This window comes from Panthera tigris, chromosome D3, assembly GCF_018350195.1.
Source record: "Panthera tigris isolate Pti1 chromosome D3, P.tigris_Pti1_mat1.1, whole genome shotgun sequence".
In the NCBI taxonomy this organism is placed as follows: Eukaryota; Metazoa; Chordata; class Mammalia; order Carnivora; family Felidae; genus Panthera; species Panthera tigris.
In genome coordinates, this window is record NC_056671.1 from 66,347,689 (window position 1) to 66,375,492 (window position 27,804).

Here is a 27,804-nt window from a genome sequence, read left to right on the forward strand (position 1 = left end):
AGACGGCCTGGTTCAAGCCCCGCGTTGCCCCTGGGGACCCGTGGGTGAGTCAGAGGCCCGCTCTGCCCCTACAGAGCAGAGAGCGTGGACTAGCATGAGGCCTGGGAACATGGTGGAGGGATGGGTGGCTGGGCAGGCTGCAGGAGACCTGAGGCAGACGGTACCGTCTCAGCAGGGGCCCAGCAGGGAGGACAGTGTGTGTGGTGGTGCTGGAGGGGAGCCCGCGGGACCTGGAGCTGTGGGCATCTCGCCCTTGATGGAGATGGCCCAGGTCCCGGCACTCGGGGAACCGGGCTGGGGGGAACGTGCCTCGTGGGTAACAAAGTGCGTCTTCGTGCACCAAAGGTGTGACCACTGTTTACGGGGTCTTCACAGCAGCAGGGTCGTGGGTCTCAACAAGCCACCTGTTAGGGGGGCAGAGGAGGCAGGCAGGGAAGGGGTGGAAAGGGCTGAGGCTGTGGGGTGTGTTGGCAAACCAGGCCTGCCCCACCTGGGTAAGAGTGAGCCCACCCTGGACCTGGCAGCAGCAGGATGATAACACGGGCTGTCCCTGTGCCAGCTCAGGAGGATCAACCGGACGACAGCTGCCGCATTCTACAGCGAGAGCACACGGTGCTTGCCGGGGGCATGGCGGAAGACTGTTTTCAACTTTGAGCTGGTTCAGACACAATGGGGAGGCTGAGGAGGAGGCCGTGGCCACGGGAACAGGACACTCAGAAATTGCTGTCGGTGGCCTGGGAGTACCCCCTCCCTCCTGGCTGCCCTTTTACCCAACGCTGCTGACCGCGACTTCCACAGGGCTACCCGGAGAGGGGATGTGTCCACCTCGCTTGAAGGCATAGCATCCTGCCCCATCCACAGAAACCGTAGGGATGAAGGATGGGCTGGCTGGCCACTGGTAGCAGAGATGAGTGGCCTGAATGCCCAGAGTTCGTCAGAGCAAAGGATGCCGCGGGAACTATCTGGGTGTCTTAGGTCCTAAAAACAAGGCAGGTGGAGGCTGAAGCACGGAGAAAGAACCCCTGTAGGCATCCTTCCCTTCCTTCCTTCTCCAAGGGATCGGAACCCGTGGTCAGCAAGAGGGGGGCAGGAGTGACAGTGCAAGGTGGGGGAGGGGCGCCCCCATGCACCCACACGTGTGGACACACGTACCTGCACACACAGTTGCACTCGTGTGCACACACACGCGTGTCCTTCTCCTTCACTTCTGGTCCCCCTGTGATAGCACTGAGTTGGGGAATGGCAGAAGATGAATTTTGAGCCTGACTTTGGCCTTTACATCAAAGCCAGACATTTATTATTTTTTAATATTCATTTATTTTCAAGAGAGAGACAGAGTGTGAGTGGGGGAGGGGCAGAGAGAGAGGGAGACACAGAACTCAAAGCAGGCTTCAGGCTCCGAGCTGTCAGCACAGAGCTCGACGCCGGGCTCGAACTCACGAACCGCGAGATCATGACCTGACGCTCAACCGACTGAGCCTCCCAGGCACCCCCAGAGCCAGACATTTAAATTGCACAACTGTAATGGGCTTTGTGACTTTTAAGGTGGTGGTTGCACTTTTTACGACTAAGAGAGTTCAGAAGAGCCGAGGCCTGGCTAAGTGTTCATCGGAGGCATGAGGGTGCTGGGGAGGTGGGGGCTGGGCGGAGGCCAGTTCCACGGAAAAAGATACAAATAAAGGTGTTTCATGATTACTTCTCCCCCACCCCCACCACCCCAGCTCCCCGGAGGCCCACTTGTTCAACATGATGGACATACCCTTCAGTGCAGGTGCTGAATTAAAACTGCCCGCAGATTAACTCATTTAGTCCATATGACGACGTATGCAGTAGCTACTATCATTGTCCCTGTTGGACAAGTGAGGAAACTGAGGCCCCAGGAGATGAAATAATGTGCCCAAGCTCACCCAAGCTCTCTGGCTGCCTCTGAGCCAGCGCTTGCAAACTCAGCCTTTCTCCAAGTGTCTCTGGGAGCTCCTGGAACTTGCTTTAGACCCATCAGCCTCGATAAGAATTTACACCTGTCTAGGCTACAAGACACAGGGTGACGGGGGTGGGGGGGTGCCCTCCTATAGGAAGACTTCCTTTCCACTCAGTCCTGCTTCGGCAGGAAAATCAGAAGTCAGGTGCTGAGACCTGAGGCGCTCTTGCTGCCTTGCAAGGATCTTTCATTGCAGATCCCTTCGTGACTGCCCACGAGGGAGGGTGTGTGTGTGTTTCTCCTGCAGCCTCGTCATCAAGGTCATATCCCTTGGAAGGCAGAGACTGCACCTTTATTTTGTGTCCCTCTCTGTCTCCCCCCCCCCCCCCCCCCCGCAGCGCCATCACCTTCTGTTCAGGTCTGTGGGTCTCAACTGTGTTCTCACAGGTTAGAACAACCAGTGGGCACCTGGCACAGAGTTTCCCATAAATGATGGACAGAATCACGTACCTTTTTGCAGGCTTATAAACCACCCCCCGCCAGGGCTAAAACACTTCCTCCTGCTGCTTTTCTCTGTTTGCCACTGGCATCATTGAAACTGGGGGAAAGGATGCATTTCTTCGTGAGCAGATGCCAAGATGAGCTCTTCGTGGGGTGTGGTCAGTAAAAAATTTAATTAGCCCAGCTTTGGGGGGAAAAACGTGTTAATTAGTTTTCTTTTCAAATACACCACCTCGACGGCCTCCTCTTCCCCACTTCTATCCCCTGGGTGAAGCCCCAGTTTCCCATCTACACTTGGCAAGTCTCAGCCTGGCCACTGCTGTCACTGGAAAAGAAAGCGCAGAAAGTTATTTTTGTGCAGCCAGGGATTCCGACACGCGTTGATCGATTCCTGTAGGTCCAGGGGACTGAGGAGGGGCGGGGCCCACAAGGAGTCCCCTGCAGCGGCCTCCGGAGAACCGTGAAGTTCCGGGCCACCGCGCCACCCATGCCACCCTTCTGGCGCCCAGTCCCGGCCCCGGGAGGCTCTGAGAAAGGCCTGCTGAAAGCCAAGGTGGAGGCAGCAGGCTGTGGTCAGGCGCACCTCGGCGAGACGGGGGGATCGAGAGCCTCCGGCCCCTCAGACGGAAGGGAAGAGGTCTCTCCAGGTGAGCCCGTCGCCCCGCTTCTTGTCCAGCCACCGGCCGCAGTTAAAGATGGTGGCCACTCCGGTGCTGGTGTTGGTGACTTCCACCTTCTCCACCAGCCAGCCCGAGTAGTAGCCGCTGCTGTCGTGCTCCACCCGCACCTTGCGCAGCTCGCCCAGCTCTAGCGTCTCCAGGAAGAAGCGGTCGGTGCTGCCCCGCTCGAAGAGGTTACGCATTTTCTGCTTCAGCTCCCGCTTGCCCGTGTCCCCGTTGGCCCCGAAGATGGTCACGAAGACATTGGCGTCGGTGCCTGCACCTGGCTCGTAGCCCGTCGTCACAATGACCTCGTACTTGACCGGCACCAGGCTCTGGACCTTGCTGGCAAAGCTTTCGGTCGTCTTGGTGACCTCGAACACCTTGAAGTACTTCCTCTTCCTCTTGAGGGGGATGAGGCAGTCACAGTTGAAGAAGTACCTAGCAGGGACAGAGGAGGCTCAGTGGACACCAGCCAAGGCTCTCACCCTCCCCCGGGCCCCCTGGGCCATGAATGATCCCTTCTCCAGGTGGCAGGAGATGGGGTCGGAAATGTCTGCATTAAAATATGAGGATGGGGGGGGCGCCTGGGTAGGCTCAGTCGGTTAAGCGGCCGACTTCGGCTCAGGTCATGATCTCTCAGTCCGTGAGTTCTAGCCCCGCATCGGGCTCTGAGCCTGGAGCCTGCTTCAGATTCTGTGTCTCCCTCTCTCTCACCCTCCCCTGTTCATGCTCTGTCTCTCCCTGTCTCAAAAATAAATAAATGTTAAAAAAATTTTTAAAAAAATATGAGGATGGGGTCTTGTTTGTGTTAGAATCCACGGCGAGAGGCATCTCTACCCTTCCAGTGTCTCCTTGATTCTTTCATTTCCATCCCCCCCCCCCACTCCACATCAAATCTACCAGCAAATCCCACCTTTAAAATAGGTCCAGAATCAGCCACTTGAAAAAGTATGCAGTATTTCACTATCTGTCCTGCCACTCGTCTGGTCCAAGTCACCACCACCTCCTCCCTCCTAGATCGGCCTCCTAGCTGGTCTCCCTGCTTCTGCTATCTGTGGTCCATTCTTTCCACAGCAGCCAAGTGACCCCGTGGACATGTAAGTCCAAGAATGTAATTCCTCTGTTCAGAACCTTCCAATGGCTTCTTAGATTAAGTAAAAATCACCACCTTACCAAGGGCTGCAAGACCCTATGTGGTTGGACCCTCTGCCTGCCGTTTGCCTTTCTGACCGAGCACCTGGCCTTGTCTAACTAAGCTCACTCCGTGCCAACCGTGCTGGTCCCCTTGCTCTTTCAAAGGGACTGATGAATGTTTGTACCTGGTATTCTCACCTTCAGGGACAGCTGCGGGATCCAGGCAAAGCCAAGTGGAAACGTCCCAAATCCCTCACACTGGACTGAGTTAAAGTATGAGTGTGTGTGTGCACGCATGCACGTGTGTGCGTGTGTGAAAACACGTACATGCACGTGCTCATGGTCTGAGGGGTGCAAGGGGTAAGAGAAAATCCTCTACTGAAGCAGCCATAAGCAGAAGCAAGTATAGGGCCAAGAAATGGTCTTGGACCAAAATGTCCCCTCTCTATCCCCACCCTCCACACCCCCAATTTTACCCTCTGGGTAATGGTAGTTAGTCTAATAATTAATTACAAGGGAGGAAGTCAGGAGGCACAGTGGGAAAATGCTGCATGGAGTGCAAGGGGGCCTCGGGTCTACGCCAGCCCTGCCACTTGCTACTCTTGTGACCTTGGGCAAGCCACGTCTCCTACCCAGACCTTGATTTTCCCATTGGCAATGCTAGAGGTTTGTACTGAACAACTGCTATGGTTTCTTCCCACTCCCAACTGCTAATATTTTAACAGCTTTGGAAATAAGCTGTCCTGGCACTGACTGATGACTTCAGGAATGCATCCCTAAAAGGGCGTCCCCAGTGGTGCAAAATCAGACCCCTTTTAGATGAAAATCCATAACCGCAAAAAAAGCAGGATTTCCTGCTTGCTTCCTCAGTGCCAACCCGGGGCTTTGCACCCTTGCATCTCGTCGGCTCCCATGACAACCCGGAGCTTCAGGCATCATCCTCCCATTTCACAGAAGGGGAAACTAAGTCACTGCCCAAGGTGAGCCAGAGCGGGCCCAGAGCCAGCCTGCCTCGCCACCTGAGGAGACAACCACGGAAAGACACTGGCAGGAAATCCATATTCTGTTTTGAGATTTCTCTTCCCCCAGTTCATCACTTGATAAATTCGGATTGTTGTTACATACCACACTTTCTCAGAGGGGGATATAACTTCAGTCTTTGTTTAGACGTTCTTTAAAAATGTATTTCTTTATGCAAATGCTGACTGATATACATAATTCTCTATAAATGCACAAATCATGTGATCACATGCGTGTTTTTCTAAATACACTCTTCTTCCCCTTTTCGCTTGGCTCTCTCTCCTTTTTCCCTCCTTCCTTTCCACTTCCACATCCCACCTTTACCTCAGATAACCCATGGAACAGTTGCGGGTGTATCTTGCCAGATTTCCTTCCATTTCACCCAACCATGCACAGACCCACACAGACACAGACATATGTGGGATGTCAGTGTTCCCTTTACAAAATGGCATCATATAATATGTGTTTTCCCATATCTTGCTTTTCCCGGGAATCGCTCCAAGTCATCTGGTACATATTTAATTCATTATTTTTAATGGCTGAAAAATATTCCCTAGTAGACCCATAAGGAAAACGTTTCTCATACATATAAGATCACCAAGATGTGGGACCCTAGGGCTCCGTGGGGGTCATGACTCTAGGTGTGGACCCACTGGAAAGGAGGGTAGGGACATCAGAAAGACTAATGACAAAAGCAAAAAATAACAAATGAAAAATTAAATATATTTGAAAAACATGTAAATAGGATCACACTTCTGTGAACAGCGTTTGTGAGATGTTAGAAAAGTGTCAGAGAGAGCGGGGTCACCAAACACTCATGGTGGCTGTCTCTGATGGGTAGGGCTTTTGGGAAGTTTTACTTAAAAGACGATTTGTATTATTTGAATTTTTATAATGGCTGGGTATTATATATGGTATTGAGATAAAACAATGAAGTTATATTTGGTTAAAAAAAGAAAGAAAGAAAGAAACGAAAGCCCCTGGGTGTGGCCTTCCATCGAATCCGGAGGATCTCAGCGCAAAGGAGAACCTTAGAAGGTACGGCACACCCTAAGGAGGAGTCACAACTGGAACCGGCTGAAAGATGAAAACTGGAGACTCCTGTGTTTACAGGAGAGTGAGATTAAATTCATTTGTAACTCCTGGAAGTCCGAACGGTACGGTTAATGTGGTGGCTGGAAAGGAACTGTGGACGCATGTATGCCATCCATCAGGAAGGAACCAAGCTCGAGACCTGCACAGGCCGGTGCACTATGACCTCCGAGAGCTCCCTGAGCTGGACCCCTGTCGTCCTTCCCCCGGCGCCAGACTCCAGTGAACATCCAGCTCTCTTCACGGAGGGAGACAGCACAGAGAGGTGACGGGTTACCGCCTGAGGCCACACAGCTGACTTGGTGACAGTTCTAGTATCCGGGGTCTGGACTCTCTGCACCCCTTTCCCTTTGGGCAGAGCCCCCACTCCACGGACATCCCTTCCTCCCCCTCCAGGCCTAGTGACATACTGACAAAAGGCCACCCTCTTTTGAGGGTGTGGGAATGGTGGTTTCTTTCCCTGGATGAGAAATTCTACAACTCGGCCCCAGGACTGTGGGTTAGGAAGCTCCCGGGCTGAGCTTGTATTTCCCCTTTCTTCTGAGACTGGAAGGTGCTTGGTGGTGCTGAGATCTTTGGCTCTGTGTCTTTCTTACAGCCACCATGGCTGGTTTAAAGCTAACTCGAGGGAAGACTATTTCTTATTATTGCATAATGTTGCACTGTATTATATTGTATTTTCTTGTACCGTTTGGTTTTTTGGGGGGGGTGGGGCTTGCAGAGGTGTGGTATCGGTAGCAATACTCGATGTGGTTGGCAGGCAGTGCTGGGTTGCAGAAGGGGTTCTGCCCAGGCTCGACTTGCTGGGTGAGGTGGTAACTCCTCTGGGCCTCTATGTCTCAGCTCTCGTCTCCATCAGTAATCGCTCCAGGCAGCCAGGACCAGCAAGTCTGGCAGGATTTACTGTAACCGGCTGGTTTTTCACTAAAAGAGCAATGGATAACACACACTCTCTCTCTCTCTCTGCCATGACGACTCGGCAAGCCAGGGAGAAAGGCCTCACCAGCACCCAACCATGCTGGGTCCCTGACCTCTGACTTCCAGCCTCCAAAACTGCGAGAAAAAGAGGTCTGCTATTGGAGCCACCCGGTCTGTGGGATTTTGATATGGCAGCCTGAGTTGGTCAAGACAGAAGTTTACAAGTCAGAACCCTTCCTGACCGATTCCCAAAGGGGAAGCTTGGGCATCCCAGGGAGCCTACTGTCACAGGTGGAGCGTGGACAGACACTGCTTTGAGCGACTTGAGCTCCTGAGGCCAGAGAGGGCAGCCGAGGGAGCTGCCCGGGTTGAGCCTGCACCGGTCTGCTGTGCTCACCGTGAAGGCGTCGCCAGGGGCAGGGCCAGCTCGGGGAGCGGGTGACAGCAGCTCTGGGGGGTGACCCAGCGAGCAGTGGCAGGCTGGCCCCGGGAGCTGCACGTGTCACCTGTCACTCACTCCTCGGGTCTAGCCTCCCAGAGGCAAGCACTGCCCTCGGCTTCCCCTTCCTCCTCTCCCGGTGCCTTCACACTGTTGTTCCTGCCTTCCAGGGCCTCGGGGCTCTTTCTGGCATCCAATGTGGTAACCAAGTGGTTTTAATTAGAAAAACTGATGGCTGTGGACTGTTACCCAGGTAACTAAAACCCTTAATCCTTCAGAAATGCCTGAGTCTCCAGAAGGCCCTGGTGGGGGAAATGCAAAGCTCCTTATCCGGGGTCCTCAGAGGCAGGTGGGCCATGGGATTACTCCAGTTGGGCTCTGATCCCCACTCTGCCCACAAGGATGGCAGGGCTTTCACTGTGCCAGTGGAAGCATCAGGCTTCAAAGCTGTATTTCTTTGTCATCGCACAGTGATGGGAGGGGGAGGGAAGGGAAGCGTCCGCTGTCTGGTCTTATTTGGCTTACTTCTTCCAAGGAAGCGTCCCTGGATTAAAAGGCTGGAGCCCTCAAATTCATCTGGTCGAGTCCCTGCCTCTGAGGGTAGGCCTATGGCTCAGAAAGCTCCAAAACAGTACGGCTGCCTTTTCCTCCCTATCTTGTAAGTTTCCTTAACAAGGTGGCCTCGAAGGGGACAGCTCCCTGGGTCCTGGTGTCTTGCCCGTGGTCTAGCCCCATCCCTCTGTGCGGAGGGAGCAGCCCTTCCTGGGCGAGGGGTGGAGGCACGGTACATACACGTTGCCGAACTCCATCTCGGTGATGGTGATGGTCTTGACGTGCCAGACCAGCTCTCTCTTGGGGATGAACCGGTCCTCCCTGGCGAGATGGCCCACGCAGAGGGAGGCAATGTCCCCCAAGTAGACGCTGTCAAACTCGAATGTGTCCGTCGTCCCCCTGCAGGACACAAAAGCATGGCCTCTAATAAGAGATGCTGATGTCCACTGTAGGAAGTGAGCCTTTATTGAAAGCCTATTGCATTCCAGGCACTGGTCTAAGGAGGAGGGATAGGATGGCAACCATGACCTGATGTCAGCCCTGCATTCTTGGAGGGGTTCAGTGTCATTCTGGAACAAGACAACCACAGCCTGGTCCCAGCAGGAGGGGGTGGTAACATCACGAAGCAGACAGAGGTGGGAGGAGGGCGAGGCCCTGAGGGTTAGGCTGAGGAGGGTGGTGGGGATTCAGAGAGCACAGCAAAGGGAGGGAGGGAAGAGGTCCCTGAGGTGGACTTGACTTGGCGAAGTCACGGGATGGGGACTGAGGGCAAGGAGGCATCTGTGGGGGGCGTGTTGGCTCGGCTGCAGTTGGGGTCCAGTCAGGGAAGCAGCCATGGAAAAGGTGGGGTGCGGCCATCTGTGGTGGTCTGCGGGTGCCAGTCTAAGGAGCTCATACTTCATCCCGATGCAGAGGGAGTTCAAATGCAAGGTGCAGTGGGTCACAGGAGGGGGAGACTTCTGTAAGCAGTTCTGGGGGAGCGGGGAAATGAAGTGGGCATCTGGGAAGTTCAGGGGTGGCTCTGGTGTGGAGAAGTTGAGGTTTCCCGGCTGTGCCTGTCAACCGGGAGGGGTGAGAAGCACCTTTTCCCGAGACCTGATTTTGATTTTCGTACAAAGCACCTAACAGGCTCTCTCCTCCCTTCCTCCTCCTAAGTAGAACTCAGTCTGTGCTGTCTTACACGGCTCTCTTGCAGACTAGACTGTGCGCTCTGCACGGACTTGGATGGGGTCCGCAATGATTCCTGGTCCTGCCGCACAGCGGGCTCTCTTTAATTAATTAATTACTAATGTTTGCTGTAGCTGTCCATTAACTTTTTAAAACTGAAATATATTTGACACAAACCTGCGTAAATGTAGGGTGTACGATGTGCTACTTTAATATATTGATATATTGTAGTAGGATTGCCACGGTGGTGATATTGGCACCTCTGTCTGGTTACAGAATTATCCTCTCCTTTTAGTGGTTGGAATAATTAAATTCTCCTCTCTTATACTGGCCTCTCTTTGCGTGGCAATCTCCCCCTTTCCCTTTTATAAATCTCCTGTTTCATCCATCCGTAGGAGTTCGCATAGGATTGGCACAAAGTAGGTACTCAATTAAGTGCTTGCAGTTTAGGCCCATTTGCATACTTAGGGCACCCACCAACGGGGTTGATTTGGGGGGTCCCTCTCTTACCCACCCCACCCCCCTCACTCCCCAGTGGGAACCCCCTCTTCCTACTTCCTAAAGGCCCGCTGTCGGGAAGAATTTTCCACGAGAAACTCTTTGGATCGGTTCTTCCTGCCCTCCAGGATGAGCCAGACGTTCTCCCTGGTTTCGCCTCCGTTGCCCGTTTCTATGACGATCTCGTAGGCTGCAGCGGAGAAGGTGGGAGAAGGTCAGCTGGGGGAAGCAGCTTCTCTGTCCTCCATCTGATCTTAGACCACAGCCTGGGGATAGGCTGGAGTCCCCACAAGGAGGCACTACAACAAAAACCTGCCTCAGTCTGGCCACCATAAGCATGTCTTTTATTTATAGAGCAGCCACTCTGCCTGGTGACCATGGAGCCACTGGGAGTGAAACACCAGGAAGCAGGGGGTGGGGAGTTTTTTGGGACAGGTGCTGGGGCCTGGCTCTCAGGAATAGACAGCACCCCCCCACTCCGAGATGCAAAACGGAGAGCCTGTGCAGAAAGAGGGCAGAGAGGGAGAAGTGAGGGGGAAGCTACAGGCAGTCCAGACTCCAGGAGAGCCCTGAGCCCTATCCACATGCAGTCAGGTTCTGCCGTGTCTCAAGGCCGAGTCGCACCCAGCACCACCGCACCCCTCCCCTGCGCCTCTTTTGAGCATGTCTGCATTCACTCAGCAACATTTGTTATGTCGGTGCTAAGGGTCAGGATGGGGCTAGACTCGGGGTTGGGGGGGGGCCCTAGAGCTCCACCTGCAGCCCCAGGCACACACTGACTACCACAGGCCACAGATGGGATGTGCTAACCTTGCAACAAAGGATGTGCTAACCTTGCAACAAGGGGCTGAAGTAGCTCCAGGTGAGAGGACAAATGAGCTGCCCATTACCTCTCCCAGCTCTGTCTCCTTGCATTTGCTCTCCCCCTTCCCCCCCCCCCACTCGGCCCCTCTGCCCCCCTGCTGTCCCTGGAGCCCTGGGGTGACTGTTCCCCTGGAGTGCTTCCAACTTCTCTCACTTTGCTCGTGGAGATCGCCCCACCCACCCTAAGATGGCAACTCGCCTGCCCCCAGCGCCCCCGGGTGGCCTTAAGGGGCTCCATGACATTCTCTTTATCACCTGCTACCTCCTAACATGCTATGTGGTTTGCTGCTTATTTTATTGTTTCCTGTACTCCCCCTCCCACCTGAATGTGAGCTCCAGGGGGGCAGGGGCCTTCGTTTTGCTCACTGATAGATCCCAAGTGCCCAGAACAGTGCCTGGCATGCAGGAACTCAATAAGTATTTGTGGAGTGAATGAATGAATGGTTGGGCCACAGGAAGCTTCAGGAAGGAGGTCGCGTTTGAGCTTGTGCTTGAAGATGGAGCCAGGATTACCGTCTGCGGAAGATGAAAGGAGGTTCTAGGCAGAGGGAGGAGCGCAGGCAAAGACTGAGGGGGGAGGGGATGGGAGTTCACGGGACCCAGCTCCCACTCCCAAGGGACCAGGCCAGACTCGGAGCTGGCACACGGGACACAACCAATGTCGGTCAGAGTGTCCCCTGTGCATATGGCTCTTGCCACAGTAAAGGACTCGTTGAGGGGTTGGGACTCTGGATGCACAGGACAGCTCTTTCCGCACGGCTCTCCCAGGGACGTGATACAGACAAGGGAGACGAGGCGCCGCTGTGTCTGTAGCTCAGTGAATCGCTAGCCCTTCTGCCCTGGCGGCTTCTCTCCAGGACAGTCCGTGCTGCTGAGACGTGTGGAAGCAATCCTGACAAAGAGGCAGGTCACCGACGAGAGGGCAGGAGAGCCACGGACAGCACAGAACTCCTGAAGAAGGTGGGGCTCTGTGGGTCCGTATAGACCCCAGCCCAGGAGGCTGGGGCCGACCGATGGCCGAGCCACGGTCAGGTCTCACGCTTTCCCCACAGAGGGCGGGGTGAGTTCTGCAAACCCAATACCCGTGAGTTCAAAGTGGGTCCTGGGCTTTGTTGAGGACGTGGTTTGTCAGCGCCTAGGGGAGGAGGCAGGGGCGCTAGGAACCCACGGGCTCACTAGGTGAACTCAAGTCTGAGATTTGAGAACCAATGCGGATGGAGTGCAAACAGACCATTCTTCCCTGATGGTCCTGGGTTAAGGTACATCAGCAAAGACGTTTAGAGAGATTAGGAACAAATGTTGCCAGGGGCATCTGCGGTCTTTTGAGGAGAAGAAGTTTCAATGAGTGTAGTTCACCTTGCCCTCTTTCCCAGTATTTCATCGACAGCTTGATACAAATGTGGAAGGCGTGATTCTCAACTTCGTGTCTATGTTGCTGGGGGGAAACGGACAGAGGAGCATTAGGGACCTGAAAGAGTGGGGGCAGTGGGGAGCCCAGGCTAGTGGGGATCAGTGTAAGGTCATCCGTGAGGCCAGCACACCCACAGGACAAGCTCAGCTGGAGAGAGGGGCTCAGCAGCCATCGTGTGAGTCACCAGCACTGAGGGGCCGCCAGCAAAGCCACCACAGGCTCTTGGGGCACGAGTGTAGTTCAAGTGGCAAGACAGGAGAGAGGAGAGCAGACCACCCTTGAAATCTTGCTCTGGGCATGGCATCTGCAGCGGGAGATGAGCAAATAGTCGAGGGCCCCCCATCATGTGGGCAGGTGCTGGATAAACAGGTGTTCGTCCCGAGGCAAGAACTGCAGGGGCACATGACGCTGTGGAGTGCCAGCAGGATGGCAGTGGGCTTCCGGAACTTCCTGCTCCAGATCACCTTGCCCACCTCACAGTGTCAGGAGTGTCTTCACTCTAAGGAGCTCCTGCAGTGTGGCTTGCATGGCCAGTCAGAATCTTCCCGTGGGAGACACTCTCCCCTTCCACTGAGGCTGTTAAGAAGGCTGTGGGGCTGGGGCTCCCAGTGGCCGTCTTCCCACGATGCACAGGAAGAAGCAGAGCCGAGACGAAAGGGGAGACGGGGATGTACTGAAATGACTGGAGCCTCTGGAGACAGCCAAGTGGAAACCAGCTCCGCCCGAGCCTTGGAGTTCTGGGAAACAACACGCTTCCTCTCTGCTGGAGCCAGCTTAGGTTTGGGGTTCAGGCACACACAGCCACGAGTCCTGGCCGCTCCTGAAATTTTCTGTTTGACTCCACTGGGACTGCCAAAGAATGGAAGCTTCAAGAACGTGAGTATAAAGATGGATTTTCTAGCATCTTCCAGAGCTGCCCGGTGATGCGGTGAAGTCCCCCACCCCCTGGGGAGCTGGCCATCAAAATGGACTATATTTGGGCTGGAAATGTTGCAGAGAAGGCTGACTGAGCAGCCCTAAAGGTGTCAAGGGAGGGAGAACAGGGAGGGGAAGGGCTGTAAAGAGGGAAGCACCGGTCCTGCTGGAGGACGGCCCAGCGAGACAGATCTATTTTGTCCTCCCAAGGGTGTATGTGTGCACGCGCGTGAGCGTGACCATGTGGGCACATGTGCAAGTGTGCATGCGTGTGTGTGTGCACGCATGAGCAGGTAATCCTATTGCCCAGGCCTTACTCCGGATTAATCGCAACAGAATTTGGGAATAGGACCCAGATGTCAGTGTTATTTAAAGGCTGCCAATGGCTTTCAGCTCTGCTGCGCATTGGAGTCATCTGTAGAGGCAGGTGCTTGAAGAGGGCTGGGAGCAGCTTCTGGAGCTGCTAACGGGAGTTGGAGGTGAAGGTAGGGAACAGGGGGCCGAGGCAGGTGGGGCAATCGACCCATCTGGAGTAGCAGCCAGGCCCAATAAAGACAAGGCAGCCAGCAGTGGTGCAGCGAGCCCCGGTCTAAGAATCAGGTCACCTGGGTTGTACCAGCTGTGAATGGGCCTTAGATGTGTCACTTCGCCTTTCTGGGTTTTTGTTTTCCTTACCCATGGGATAGAGGTGTGAATTTGTACCCTATCTAGCTCACGGGGTGGAAGTAGGACTGTGAGGATCTAATGAGAACAGAGGTGTAGAGTGCGTTGCGCATATGAAGCTGTTTGAGTATGAGAGGGTGTTGTTCTCACAAGCTGAGTGCTCAGAGGCGCCCCAGGGGTCACAGACACTGAGAGTAAGTGCCACAAGGGCAGGGTCTTTGTTTTATCCACTGGTGTGTCCCAGAACTCAGAATAGGCTGTGGCACTTAGTAGGTGCTCAGTAAATCTTTGCCAAATGGTTAAATAAAGGTAGCTGAAGATTGGGATGTTTGGCTCCGGCTGTGTCCGTGGCTCTCCCCAGGATGACCCTCCAGTCTGAGGACACAGGTGTGGCAGTCTGTCCCTCTGTGGACTCCTAGAGGGTGCCCCTCTGCCCTCCACAGCCTCTCAGTAAAGACCAGTCATCCAGGCCGGCTCCCGGGCTCCGTGCCCTTGCCGTCCAATCTCCAGTCTGTAACATCCTTCCGGAACTAACGCAAGTGCCGCCTCCCCTCTGCAATCTCCCTGCCAACTCAACCCTCGCAGGTCTTAGCAGCTGTTTGGCAGGAAATCTGTGAAGGAGACTCAGTGATTATGCTCTGAGCATCACGAATCTCTCCTCCCCTGGACGCCAGTGGCCCGAGGAGCCTCTAGTGCTTATCTTGGCACGTGGGTCAGGGGCTTAAGCATTCCTACTTAAGGTAGGAATTCCTAAGGTAGGAATTCCTTCCTCCTTAAGGAAGGTAAGGGGCTTCAGCGTCTCCCTCTAACGGGATTATGAGGCTCCAAGGAAAAGGACCGCCTCTTCTTCCATCCCCTGAGCAGTGACAGCACACCGAGTCCCAAAGCCTACAGAGCTGCAGAAGGCTACAACAATGAGCGACTCTGTCTCTGACCTCTGGGAGCTTATAGTTGTACAGGGAGACTTACCATGTGCAAAGGTCAACACAAACTGGAGGTCACAAAGGGGTGTGTACCACTCACAGCATCTACAATGAAACTGGGCACCCAGTAATTCCTCAGCTGAGTGTGGTTTACAGAAGCTGGGAGCCCACACTCTGAATTAGGGCAGGAATCCTTGTGCAGTAAGCCTGACAAGGGGGTGCTTGGCCCCTCCTTTGGATGCTCCCTGGGACACGGGGCTCACTACCTCTGAGAGCCGCTAATCTCATCGTTGGGTAGTTTGGGTGGTGTGGCCAACATGGGGGGGGGCTTTCTACCAGAGATCCGTGCTTCCTTTCCTTTCCCCCCACCCCCAGGGGCTGTCCACCTGGGCACTGCATTTCCCTGCATCTAGATGGAGTCAAGTGATTAGTTCTCACCAATAGAAAGTCAATCAATTCTTTAAGAAGGTAGGGGAGTATGCCTACTCCACACTCTTTTCCCTTTTCCAAGAATGTTGAAAATGGCAGAGACACAGATCAAAAGAGCTTGGGTCCCCCAATCACAGCGTGGAAGGTCTCCTGCCAACAACCACACTGTATGGTTTATCGCATGAGTGAGAAATACATTTTGGTTTGTTAAGCCATTGAGATTTGAGGGTTCACCCCTTACTGCAGTTAGTGTTCCCTTAAAAACTAAGGTTAAAAAATCCTTTCTTTACACCGGGCTCTGCCTTTGATAAGGTTTCTTTGAATCTGTTGGACCCAGACGCCGGCATCCGTATTAAAGAAACAACTCCCTAGTCCTGGATGGCCAGCCACTTTAGGGATCAATTTAAACTCTTTCCCTTTAAATATCACCTGAGAAAGGATCAAAGAAAGTGGCCGATGGGGATGCTGGCTCCCCCTGCAAATTCTGTTTCCAGAAGTCTTGATCTGTCAGCTGTGGCCACAGGTACCAATTGTATGGAGCCCATGATATAAAAACAACCCAGAGAAGGCTCCCCACCAAAGTGCCCAGCCTGGCCCTCGGGACAGGGTAAGCCTGTCCCCAGTGTTTTTCCTGCTACCTAATTAATCCCCGTGATTGGGGCCAAGATTTGGTAGCAGTGTCCTGGCTGTTCCAAGTTCACCGAGTAACATTTAGGGTGTTTATTTATGTACCTTCCCAAGACTCTTTCCTTCACTGCACGTCTGATTCCCCTCCAGCTATAAGGGTCTCTCCTTCAGACTTTCCAACACCATTCCCATCCCGTCCTGAGCTACCTCGCATTTAACTCTGAAGCTTCAGCCCAGGAATCACACCTGGGTGCCCACCCCCACCCACCCCGCCACGTACTGGTCTCCTCCAGCTCATCACGGATCTCGTTGTTGGCACAGGCAAAGTCACGGAGTGTCTGCCTGTCACCCTCACTCCTGGAGAGCCAGCAGTCACATTGGAAGCGGAAGGTCTCATCACGTGAGTTGTCCTTCACGTCGATGTAGCTCACGTGCCAGCCAGGAAAGATCCCTGGGGAAGAGACGTGATGGGGATTGGGAGCTGAATGCGCTTTCACCTCTCTGCTACCCCCAGCCCACTGGCCGTGTGGCCCTGCACAAGTTCTCTGTCTTCTCTGGGCCTTGGTTTCCTTGTTAACGAAATGAGGAGGTGGGTTAGACGATCTCTGAGGGCTCCTCTAGCCCTGAGCATATAATTCTCTTTGCAAAATCCTTAACCTGGGGTTCATGGGCCCTTGGAGGATTTGCGTATGGGCATGAAGCAGTCTAAGGGCCCTGAGAAACTGTGCTATACATAATTCCACATTCACCAGGGAGAGGGCTCATGGCCTTCGTCAGACTCACAGTGGGGTTACTGACTTCCTGGGAGTTCACACAGCTGAAGGATGAATCCTATTGCTTCCTGACACCAGTATCCACCTAGTTCATGCCCATTATCCTTTCAGAATCACTGCAGGCATCACTTCCTCTGGGGAGCCTTCCCTGGTGTCCCCTGATTGCTCAGGAGGCCTGTATCTGATATCTTCCTTGCTCTTACAGCACCCTGCACCTGCCTTGGCCACATCCTGACCACCCTATGTCATCACTGTTTACATGTGTCTCCTCTCCTGACCACGAGCTTTTGGGGACAGGGACCTGGTCTTACTTGTTTTTGTTTCCCTAATGACTTGCATATCGACTGGCAGGTAGTACCTGCTCAGTGGATGCTGAATGTGCATGTTAGGACTTTGAGGACCTTGGCTGTTTGGTAGTCACAGAATGAATAAGAAGCTGCTATTTCGTCTACGGCCATACCACCCTGAACGCGCCCGATCTCGTCTGATCTCGGAAGCTAAGCAGGGTCGGGCCTGGTTAGTACTTGGATGGGAGAAGCTGCTATTTCTTCAGGGTATATGTGAAACTTGAAAGGTCTTGGCCTAATATTGAACATACAGCTACTTCTGTTCTGACTGGCAGGGCGTCCTTCAAAAGTGCTCCCCCCAAATCACAGCCGTCAAGTATAAGTCGTGTGCATTTGCTGTGGCAGCTGCATTTTATTTGTACCATGCACCAGTTCAGTTACTCTCCACCCTTCCAAGTCCCTGAGCACTCTGAGAGCCAAAGCACCTGCCACCAGTGGGGGGAAATCCAGTGGTGTGACAGGTTATGGTGATGATACGTGCTGCTCATCGTATGTTCACAAGGCAACCTCACAAGGAAGGCTTGTATATGCTCTACTCTAATGTCTTGCCCTCTAAGGTCACCAGGGGGTGTGGGGACCACCCCAATGTCCTCACCAAAAAGCCAGTCTCTAGGACTGGACACTGCCCACAGCAACATCTGCTGACAGCAACATCTGTAGATCCAAGAGCATTAAGGTCTTACAAGCACAAAGACACAGAAAGATGGCCACACACTTCAGTCACGGGACTTCTGGGGTGGGTGACAGATGTGGAGGCTCTGGGCAGGGCATGCATATTGGCAGTCCTAGGATACTTCAATTCTGGGTTTTAAAAGTACTTCATAAATTTTTTTAAATGTGAATCTCAACTGAAGTGGAAAACAATGAGTGCTAAAACAATTATGCTAAAATTTAAAACACTTCTGTTGAGTTAAAAGAGTGGTGAGTTACTTTATCAATAAACTTTTAAAAAAATCTCAATAATCGTTTTACTTTTCTACACTAGGGCAAGTTCCGCCCATAAGGTTATAAATTGGTTGCTTTCTGAGATGATTCCTGATAATATCATGAAACTAATTAAACTGCTTAATAATCCCCAATGTGTTCAGTCTGGAAATGATGTCCATAAGACCTGCTGGAGTAGTTCTTACAGGATTCCAGAGTGGAACAGAGAAAGGGCGAGGCAAGTAAAAAGGAAGGCAGAGAATGAGAAACCAAAATGTTGGTCCTTTTGGAAGGTGTGAGAGAGAGAGAGAGAGAGAGAGAGAGAGAGAGGCTGATTCTACTATCCAGGCCTTACCCAAATCACCTACAGTAGAATCTCTGGAGTAGGACCCAGGTATCAATAGCCTTTAAAGCTGCCCAGTGATTTCCATGTGTATCCAAGGCTGAGAACTAGCACCTGCACTGCAATCACCTGGAAGGCTTGTGGAAATAGATTACTGAGGCCCCCCTCTCCCAGAGATTCCGATTGACTTGGTTTGTGGTGAGGTCCAAGAATTTCCATCTCTAACTAGTTCCCCAGTCATGCTGATGCTGCTGGTCCCAGAGCCACACCTTGAGAATCACTGGCTTAATGCCATCTCTTCTGACTCCAGGATGATGGTCTTTCTATCATATCACATCATGACAAAATGACCAGTGGGAGTCAATGGGAATTATAAGTGTGTGAGTGTGTGTGTATGCATGAGTGTTGGTGGAGAGGGATGGCATTCATTGGAGAGGTGGGTCATCATGAGATCATTTCTGTTGCTGGAACACACTATTCATCTTGCCTTACACCCTAGGTAGGCTTCACTCCTGAATTTCATCTCCTGGATTCCAAGCAAGGTGGTGACAGAGGAAAGCCATGGGCTGAAGGGAAGGGTGGATTCTGGGCTGGCTTTAACTCTATCCATGGACAACCAGAGAAGGAATCTTCCTGGCCCATGTCGCCCTGGTGCTCGGTGGCAGGTTGCTTCCCACCCCACTGCACCTCCCTTCACCTTGTCCTCTGAAAGCATGGCATCGCCTCACCCATCCCAAATTCTTTTCTCAAGTTAGAATTCTATGAAAACAAACAAACCGTTCCTTTCATGGTAAATACCACAGTAAAAACTCTAACTCCTTTAAGATGAAGCACACTTCATCCTCAGCTCTTTTTTTCATTGCTGATTTAGTTGTCTTGTTTTGAAAATATTGGATGTGATTGACAGGGATCCTACCGCAACTAGCTCCACGAAGAACTTATCAAACATGTAGCTGGGAACAGGTAGCTCTGGGAAGGCTGATATCACATGGTTGGCTTTCACTAGTGAAGACAAACCCACAGTTACAGCTTGGCTAACTGTGTGGCCAGCACTAGCCTGAAGGTGGAGACCCTGGGGATCCACAGCGAGTCATCTGAAACCTATTATGAGCGAGTCTGTTTCTTAAACAGTCTCCTCTTGTAAAGTCATATTTTATTTATTTATTTTTTACAAAAGCATTCTAGCTAGTAAGTGGATAAGAAAGGACAATCAGAAAATCACCATTCGTAATCTTAATTGATCATTACTGGATGAAGCCATTAGATGAAGAGTTACGGGACTGGTGGTGGGGGGCGGTGGTTGGGGTAACCAGGCTGATAGTCCCTGCACCCACTATTGGATGGGAGAATCAGGAAGAGTAGAGCTGCTGTGGTGTAATGTGAAATACACGATTCCCATTGTAAAGAAGTCCTGATATCACCTATAAAGTATTCTTGCCAAAGAAAGTTGAACCTGAATCCAGGCATGCCTTTAGAGCTGACTTCCAGATTGTATGAAACATGGGGAATAAAGAGGAGGTGACACCATGAAGAAGTAGACAGGCAGGTCCAGAATAGAGACATGCTACAGATCATTGGGCCCACTTCCTTCGACAAGCCAATAGCATGAAAAAAAAATAAAGGGAGTCAGCATGCTCTGCATTAACAGATACTAAAGGGAAGTCACAGATAAACGCAGTGTGTGGACCTTATTTTCATCCAGATTCAAGCAAAATCAAAATACAAAGACATTTTTCATATTAAGGAAATTTGCATACGGAGTGGAAATTGGACGACACAAGGAAGACACGCTTAAATGTAGTGGCACTGGATTTCATTTCGAAATGTGCATTTTTGGGGCGCTTGAGTGGCTTGGTTGGTTGGTGGCTGATTTCAGCTCAGGTCATGAACTCACGGCTTGTGGGTTCGAGCCCCGCGTCAGGCTCCATGCTGGCGGCTTGGAGCCCGGGGCCTGCTTCGCATTCTGTGTCTCCCTCTATGCCCCTCCCCTGCTCATGCTCTGTCTCTTTCCGTCTCTTGGAGACGGAAAAACGTTAAAAAAATAGAAGTGTCCATTTTTGAAAGGGAAACATAGCAACCAAAAAGAAAATAAGAAAGAAAAAGAAAAAGTGAAAAGAGGAAAGCAAGTATGACAAGTCATAACTGTTGAATCTACGTGATGGGTATGTGGAAGTTGATTATACTATTTCCCTCACTTTTGTGCAGGCTTAAATCTTTTCATTAAAAATTGCTGGATAAACAGAAAAGATGGAAAGGTAGAATCAAGGAAAGAGATAACTGCCATACTATTAAGTTAACTAAATGTTTGTAACTTATGTGGTATCTGTTCAGGGATCCACAACTTTTTTTGGTGGAAGGCTCTCAAATGAAATATTTTTGTCCTCATAAATTGCTATGCAAGGGAAGCATAATGTAGCTTGAATATTTTTAAACTAAATATGAAAAAATGTGGCATAGAGAGAGCGCTTAAGGACATATTTAGCTGTCTTGGCTTATATTAACATTTAAGCTTCCATCTATGGAGGAGAAAGTTACTATAAAGAGGAAGCTAGGCACAGAACCTGGACTTCCCTGTACCTCTCCTGACCCTAGTATCCCAACCACTTGGGTTCAGTGAGGATACAGACATCTTCCTTTCCCTGCTTTCAGATCCAAATTCTGGTTGGAGGCGAGGAGGCCCACTTCTCTGCTTTCAAAGGAATGAGGATAATATTGGTGCCTCTGGGTTTCTTTAAGCCCAGGAGCCATTATAGGAAGAAGGCAATCAGATAGTCTTGAGTTACCAAGAGAGGAACCAAGCTTTTTGAAGAGTCTGGCATGTAATAAACCACAGTAAGCAGCAGCCAACAATACAGTAGGACCTGTATGCAGCTGTCCGTGGTGCTGAGGGGCCTCCTTTTTCTTTCAGGGTTTTGACTGTGAGGAAATACGAAATAATTGGCAGTCAAGTTTTGGCATAAAAGAAAAATGCACCAAGAAAAATGAGCACCAAGAAAAAAAAGTCTAGATATGTGCACAGTCAGTGCTGGGGAAAAGGTGGGGAAGCTGGTATTAGAGGACCTAATCATGATCCTGAGATTCATGGCCAGGACTCAATTTTTGAAGTATTAGGCATGGGGAAAACTCTGTTTCCAGAGAAATGTGGGTTTCCTGTGACTGAGGCATGAACAAATCAGAAATGGATCTGAGAGAGTGAAACATGGCTATAAATAAATTCCATTAAAACTACACCAAGTCCCTACTATAGTACAGGCAATGTGATAGGCATTAGGGGAAGAGCAATGAACCAGAAAATGGTGTTAGGAATGAAGCTTGATTTCTAAAATTTGTCCAGAAACATAGGACATTTTCTAACTGATGCAAGTGTAAAAATGGTGACAATCGATAGTTTTTAGTTGCCTGTCACCCTGCAGTAAAAGGTCAACATGCAGCCAGGGGGACAGGAAAGGGCTCAGGTGGAGAGCTGGGGCCTGCCGTCCCCACCACCTCTGACCTTGAGCAGGAGTTACCTTTGTTGTCATGCCAGACCCTCAGCTTGCAGAGGTGGCCCAGGCTCAGCATGTCAGAGAAGTTGAACGTGTCCGTGTTGTTCCGCTCAAACTTGTTCCAATTGGCTGACTGCTTCAGGGCCAGGGTCCCACTGTCCCCATTCTCCCCAAAGATGATGATGAACACATTGGCATCGGTGCCTGCTCCTGGGGTGCAAAGACAGAGGCTCTAGGTGCTAGCCTTTCCAACGCACAGCCCACTTACTCTCCAGGTCTCCATCCTGGCTTCCTCGGAAGCACCAGCGGTGCAGATGGAAAGTTTAATGTTGACGAGGCCAAGGGTGAGGTTGGAAAGGGCTGGTTAGTTTCCTGGGACCCTTGGGTCTCCAGTTCTATCCTTCATCCTATCTCTGTACCTTGTAAATGCTGTTGAGCTAACTGGAGTCCTGGTTAGCAAGTATGAGTGGTTTTAGTGCAAGAACTCATTTATTTCTGGGGGAAATGCACCCATACTTAAAAGGTATGCCATGAAGACTGGCTTTGTGGTTTAGAAATACAGACTCTTTCCTGCACAATGTGGGTTCAGAGGGAAATAGGAAAGTTCCTTGCTCCCCATATCTACGCTTGGTTGACAGTCTACACTAGAGCTTCATAGCATCTGCTTAAGCCAAATAGAGGTATTGACCCTAGTTTTAAAAAAAGAGATGCTTCTGGAAGAGGTGGCTCCATGAAAGTTTCCTGACACACTCCCCCTATGGTTATTAAGGAACTTATCAACTATTTTCTGAGAACACATCATGAGGAGATGGAGGGTGCAAAACATGTGGACACTTGGAACTTCCACCAAAAGGAGTGAAGGTTCCACTGTCAAGAGCAAGGAGGAAGGGAGGTGCCAACAGATTTACCAGCTATACTAACCCATCACTTGTGCCTGAGACCCTACCAGGAGAGCCTGATTTCTTTGGCTAAATGCTTCTCTGTTGAACATGTAAGCTATTAGGACCAAACAGGCTCATCCCTCACTAGTCATTTATAATCAGTGTGAATGAGTTTGCCATATTCCTCGCAACAGCTCCTGGAGAGCAGGTTTGATATAGAGAAGGGTAGGCGGGAGACACTGCCTCCATAAGAGCGTGTTCCCTCTCAGCTTCAGGCCTTTGCAAACACCAGCATTTTTGCTCGTAAGACCCTTCATCTGGTGTTCCATCTGCCTCAGTGGCTTCTGTCTGTATTTCTGGACTAGACTTTGGTATTGCCCCTGGGAGGCCCTCCATGACCCTTGCCCTTTATCCCCAACCGGGTAAGGCACCCTCTTGTGAGTTCCCCAGCTCCTATGCAGACCTTGGGCAGAGCTTCATGTCACGGCTGTGCTAGAATGTCAGATTCATAAGGGCCCGGGGTCATATCTCCATCCTAAGACCCAAGGCCTAAAGCCAGCACACAGAAGATGGCTGCCAAGCACACAGATGTGGGAAGGAACCCAAGGGCCTCTGAGATGCACAGCATCTGCGTGAGGGGCATGGGACAGCAGTAGGAAGACAGAGGGCCTCTGAGTTAAGCTCCTGCAGAGCTTTCAAAAGTCCTGACCACACTGCCTCATCATGTTCTCCCAGACTGCCTTGGGGGATGGGGGACAGAGCCAATTCAGTAACTGGGAGAACTACTTTGTTCAGACAGACAGTGACATATGGTGGAAAGGACTTGTGTTGACTAACATTTGGAAGGTCATCCAAAGAAAAGTGCCCTGGCCTGGGCCCGAGTTTGAGGAAGGGCAAGGGTAGTGGGATGTGGGACTGGGAGACGGGAGGGCCCCACCGACTCACCCAGGATGTCACTGGTCTTAACTGAGACAGTGTAGGAGGTCCACTCCATCATCTCCTCCCCATCGATGACAGCGCACATTTCACACACCAGGGTCTTCTTGCCCTTCCGCTGGGACAGCCAGTCTCCATAGTAGAACATGGTCAGGTCTCCAGTATTCATGTTCTTCAGTAGGATCTGGGTGAGGGAGCCGGTGTGGGAACACCTGCCCTCACTTCCATCAGCTGCCCACCTGCTAATGCATCCCCCTTGGCTGAACCCCAAAGACCCACGACTCCAGACCTGAGATGAGTTCTTTTGACCTAGACGCTCCAAACAAAGACCCTGCTCTGTATGACTTGCACAGGGTCTGAAGCCCCTACTGTGACCACCTTAGTTTGGAAATTTGGAAATGGAGAATTAATCCAAACGTGTTTCTGAGAGGTACCTATCACTGTGCACAAGGAACGTTTGCAGAGCGAATGACAGAAGAACGGACGAACCAAACCACTGTCAGCCATAAACACCTGAAGTCTGCCAGACTGTCCTTGGTGTGGGCACCATATTGTTGGTTCAAGGAAAATCTGTTAATGGCAGAACAGGGACGTAGGGGCCTGAGGGGACTCAAAACAGATAGCTTTTGGTGGATGGGAGAGGAGAAGACTGAGTGGGGGAGAGCAGAGCCCAAGATGGAGAAAGAGGCAGCTACCTAATGTGCGATCACAGGGGCAACCGAAAGCTTCCTGCCTTCCTGCCTGAAGTGCCCACCATTAAAGCCTCTGCTGCCCCAGTTCCTGCTGGGAGTCTGGCTCGTGTAATAACCCTCTAAAGTGACATCTGCACTTTAACCAGGTCCACTGACAACACAGAAGAGCAGGAAGAAGGGCTGGGCAGAAAGGGTGGAGGGAAGACATTTTACCCTCTCCAGGAACCACTCAGGCCGGCTGCCCAGGCCATCAATTCGGATCCGCATCTTAGTGAATGGAGCGATGTCCAGGATCTCCATGATGAAGGTATCATTCTGCTCCCGCTCAAATCTAGGGGAAGAGAGGAGGGGCATAAAGCGGGGACCTAGCTACCATGAGGGGCTGGGCAGGGGTGAGGAGGGTACAGGAGGCCCTTATTCAGCTCCTATCTCAGCTCCCAGTGACTCCCCAATAGCCTGTCTCTTACACCCCAGATGTGTTCCTGAAAGCCTGGATTAAGTGAGTTTGGCTGACAGCAATGGCCCTGCATCAAGAACTACCAGCTCTGGTTCCTAATCTTATTCTTCTAGCCACCTAGAGCAGTCCAAGCTTCTCTCTGGGACTTGGTTTCCTTATCTGTAGTCTGGGGGAAACGACACGGACCCTGCAATCTCACAAAACTGTCAGGAGGACCGAGTGAATGTGAAGTCAGCTTAAAATGTAAAAGGGATTCTATACCTGCAAAGCTTTAAATGATATTCTATGAGTGACGGGGCTGCCCTGAATGGTGGGGCAGGTTAGCCACTGCTCAGCTCTAGATGATATATTTCTATACACAATCTGCAAAACTAAAAGTAGTGGCCTTAGATTGGGTAAATAACTATTAAAAGGCAGGCAAACAGAAGGTACATTGCGTTTGTTGCTATTACTGCTTTTCTGGTGAATGACCTCATCATCTGTGAGATGCTCTATCTTGATAATCTTACTCCTCTTCCCACAATGCTGCATGTGTAATGCAACCTTCCATACTGACTGATTGCTTGACTGCTGACTGACTCCAGATGCTGCTGTTGATAAGCCCCTGGGGTAATGCAAGTGGCACTGAAGATATGACGCTGCATGGCAATTATGCTTCCTTGTCTACAAGAAGTATTTTTAAAAACAGAGGCCGCCGCCAGTGTGGCTGGGACTGAAAACCAAGAACTACTCCTTGCCTTAAAGGCAGTGGTGGGCCAGAGGCCTAATCCTTTTCGATAACATACTCATGTGCATTTTATGATTATTAGAAGTGAAAACATTCTCCAGAAGTCTGCCCTAAATCCCTCCTGCTCTAATTTAAGCCCTGTCTGTCCCTCTGGTCTGCAGAAGCTAGGAGGAGGTGCTCACTAGTTCCCTCGTCAGGCTCATGTCACATACTAGAAATTCCCTCAAATAATCTTTCAACTAGTTGACTCCTCACCAAGTGTATAATTTTGCAGATCAAAGGAATTTAGAATTCTTGGCTTTATGCTTCTCGTTAATTTACGATTTAGGTACAAATGTATGTTATACATGCCACATTTGTTATGCATATGTGAATGGATGACTGGATACAAATAAATACAACTATATTCTCTGATCAATCTGTGCCAAAGAGGCATGAAGTCATTAATGTATACAGGTCATCGAAGGAGATGTATCCCCACCCATATATGTTTCAAAATAAAATTCTTTTGAGAATTAAATGTCCCTGGAACTTTTGACTATTTCTTACATGACAGGGTTTTCAGATCCATGCTCTGTGGGTCATGGCCCTTGTGGTAGGCTGACAAATACCCAAGGACGGCCCTTAACGCAGTCCCGAGTATCTTCGTAAGAGGGAGGCAAAGAGAGATTTGACACATCCACAGAGGAGGAGATGATGTGAAGATGGGGAGGGAGAGAATGGACAGATGCTGGCCTTGAAGACTGAAGAGATGCGGCCACAAGCCGAAGAAGTCTGGCAGTTTCCGGAAGCTGGAAGAGGCAAGAAAAGGATTCTCCCTCAGAGGCTTTGAAGGGGGTGAGGCTGGGCTTGATTTCTGCCAAATGACACTGATTTCAGATTCCTGGTCTCAGGAAACGTAAGAGAATATGTTCCTGTTGTTTTAAGCCACTAGATTTGCAGTAAATTTTTGTCACAAGCCCAAGAGGCATGGATGGAGCACTTTGGGGCCTAAAGGGGGGCAGATGATCTGCATAGGGGGAGCTCCAAAGAGCGGCGAGTAGCAGGACAACTGCCTTGGTGGTGGTGTCAGTGTCCACGGGTGCTGACGTGCCTGGGGGGGGTAAAAGGCAAAGCCAACAGTCCCTGGCCCCTCAGATCCCTCCTCAGGACCACTGAGATAAAAGTGAACATGGCACATGCCCCCATGAGATAGAAGGTGGCAACAGGGAGCTGCACCCACCTGCCTGCATCCATATTGCGTGAGTATGCTTACAGAGGTTTGAGTGCAGACCAAAGCCAAAGAAACCTCAAACAGATTTTAAATATTTATCATTCTCAAATGCCAGAATCAGGCTGAGTACCTGTTCAAATCTGCCAATGCCCTCTTAAATTGTGACCTCCAAGCTGAAGGTGATGTGTCAGGAGGGGTCACCCAGCAGCGGGCCTGGGACTTTCCAACTGCCTGACCTGGGTGTTCTCGAAGGCAGCCTGCATTCCTTTTCTGTCCCCTGAGACTTGTCTCCAAGCCCAACTGAGAGAAGGACTCAGCCTCACCAGTGACTCCTCTGCCCCTGAAGTCCCCAAAGATGGGCCCTTTCCATTCTCAGAGTTTTAATGCTAACCAGGCAGTGTGAGTTCCAAATGATAAAGATATGGAAGGAAGACTCGAAACTTACAAGCTTATCACCACCCTGGCCATGGTCACTGGTCAAATAGTTCCTAACTGCCTCCTGAAGTGGCAGCTAGAACCCTAGCATTCCCTTGAGCTCAGCTCCTCCTCTTCTTTGTACTGAGGGCTAGTGAAAGCCATGGGGCCATTCTGTTGGTCAGACCCAACAGAACTCTGAATTCCCTTTGTTTCCAGACCAAGGAATCTCCCAGGACATGAGTTCTCTACTAGACCTAGGAATGATTCCTTACAGGCACTTACTTCCCTAAAAAAAAACCTCACATACCTTTGTCTAAAAATAGCACCTATGCCCACTGGACATCAATTGACTCTAATTCCACCATTAGAGACTCATTCCTTGGTTTTCACGTTACCTTTTGAGGATGACCCCTCTTTTGGATGCCACATTAATTCACCAGCATCTCAGTGTGAATTAGTTTACCACAACAGCCTCCCCCAAAGTGGCAAGATAAGAAGTTGGGGCTTCAGCTAGGGAGCAGGGTGAGTGCATGGCTATCAACTTTGGCCTCTGGGTATAACAGCATTTGACAACAGGGCAATTGCAGCAGGCAAACCCACATAAGATCTTCTCTGTGTATGCGTGCATGTTTCTCCCTCCTATCTGGTCGCACACCATTTCTTGGAGGAAGCATCTCCTTGCAGCACATGTCACAAGCACAAATGAGTCTTACTATCCGAGTCCCTGAGTCAAGATGTGGACACCCAGAACAAGGCATGGGTCAAACAGAGCCACTTGCAAATGAAATAAAGTTAAATTTGAGCTTGCAAACCAGCGATGGCTCTCATCACAAACAGCAAGTCTTTATTCAGAAAAACAAAATCCTTTAACTA

At 51.0% G+C, this 27,804-nt stretch overlaps 1 protein-coding gene across 2 annotated transcripts in view; it reads right to left on the reverse strand.

The window, feature by feature from the left end:
* Positions 1-2,636: 2,636 nt before the first annotated feature.
* Positions 2,637-27,804, reverse strand: part of LOXHD1 (lipoxygenase homology PLAT domains 1) — a 162,658-nt gene continuing 137,490 nt past the window's right edge. For both annotated transcript variants that reach the window (XM_042962467.1, XM_042962466.1), the window contains 7 exons: positions 24,331-24,448; positions 23,435-23,609; positions 21,633-21,818; positions 16,017-16,187; positions 9,962-10,094; positions 8,480-8,638; positions 2,637-3,522 (listed from right to left, as the gene is read on the reverse strand). In XM_042962467.1, the coding sequence (XP_042818401.1) occupies positions 3,042-3,522; positions 8,480-8,638; positions 9,962-10,094; positions 16,017-16,187; positions 21,633-21,818; positions 23,435-23,609; positions 24,331-24,448 (1,423 nt within the window). In that variant the 3' untranslated portion in view covers positions 2,637-3,041. The remainder of the gene's footprint in view (positions 3,523-8,479; positions 8,639-9,961; positions 10,095-16,016; positions 16,188-21,632; positions 21,819-23,434; positions 23,610-24,330; positions 24,449-27,804) is intronic.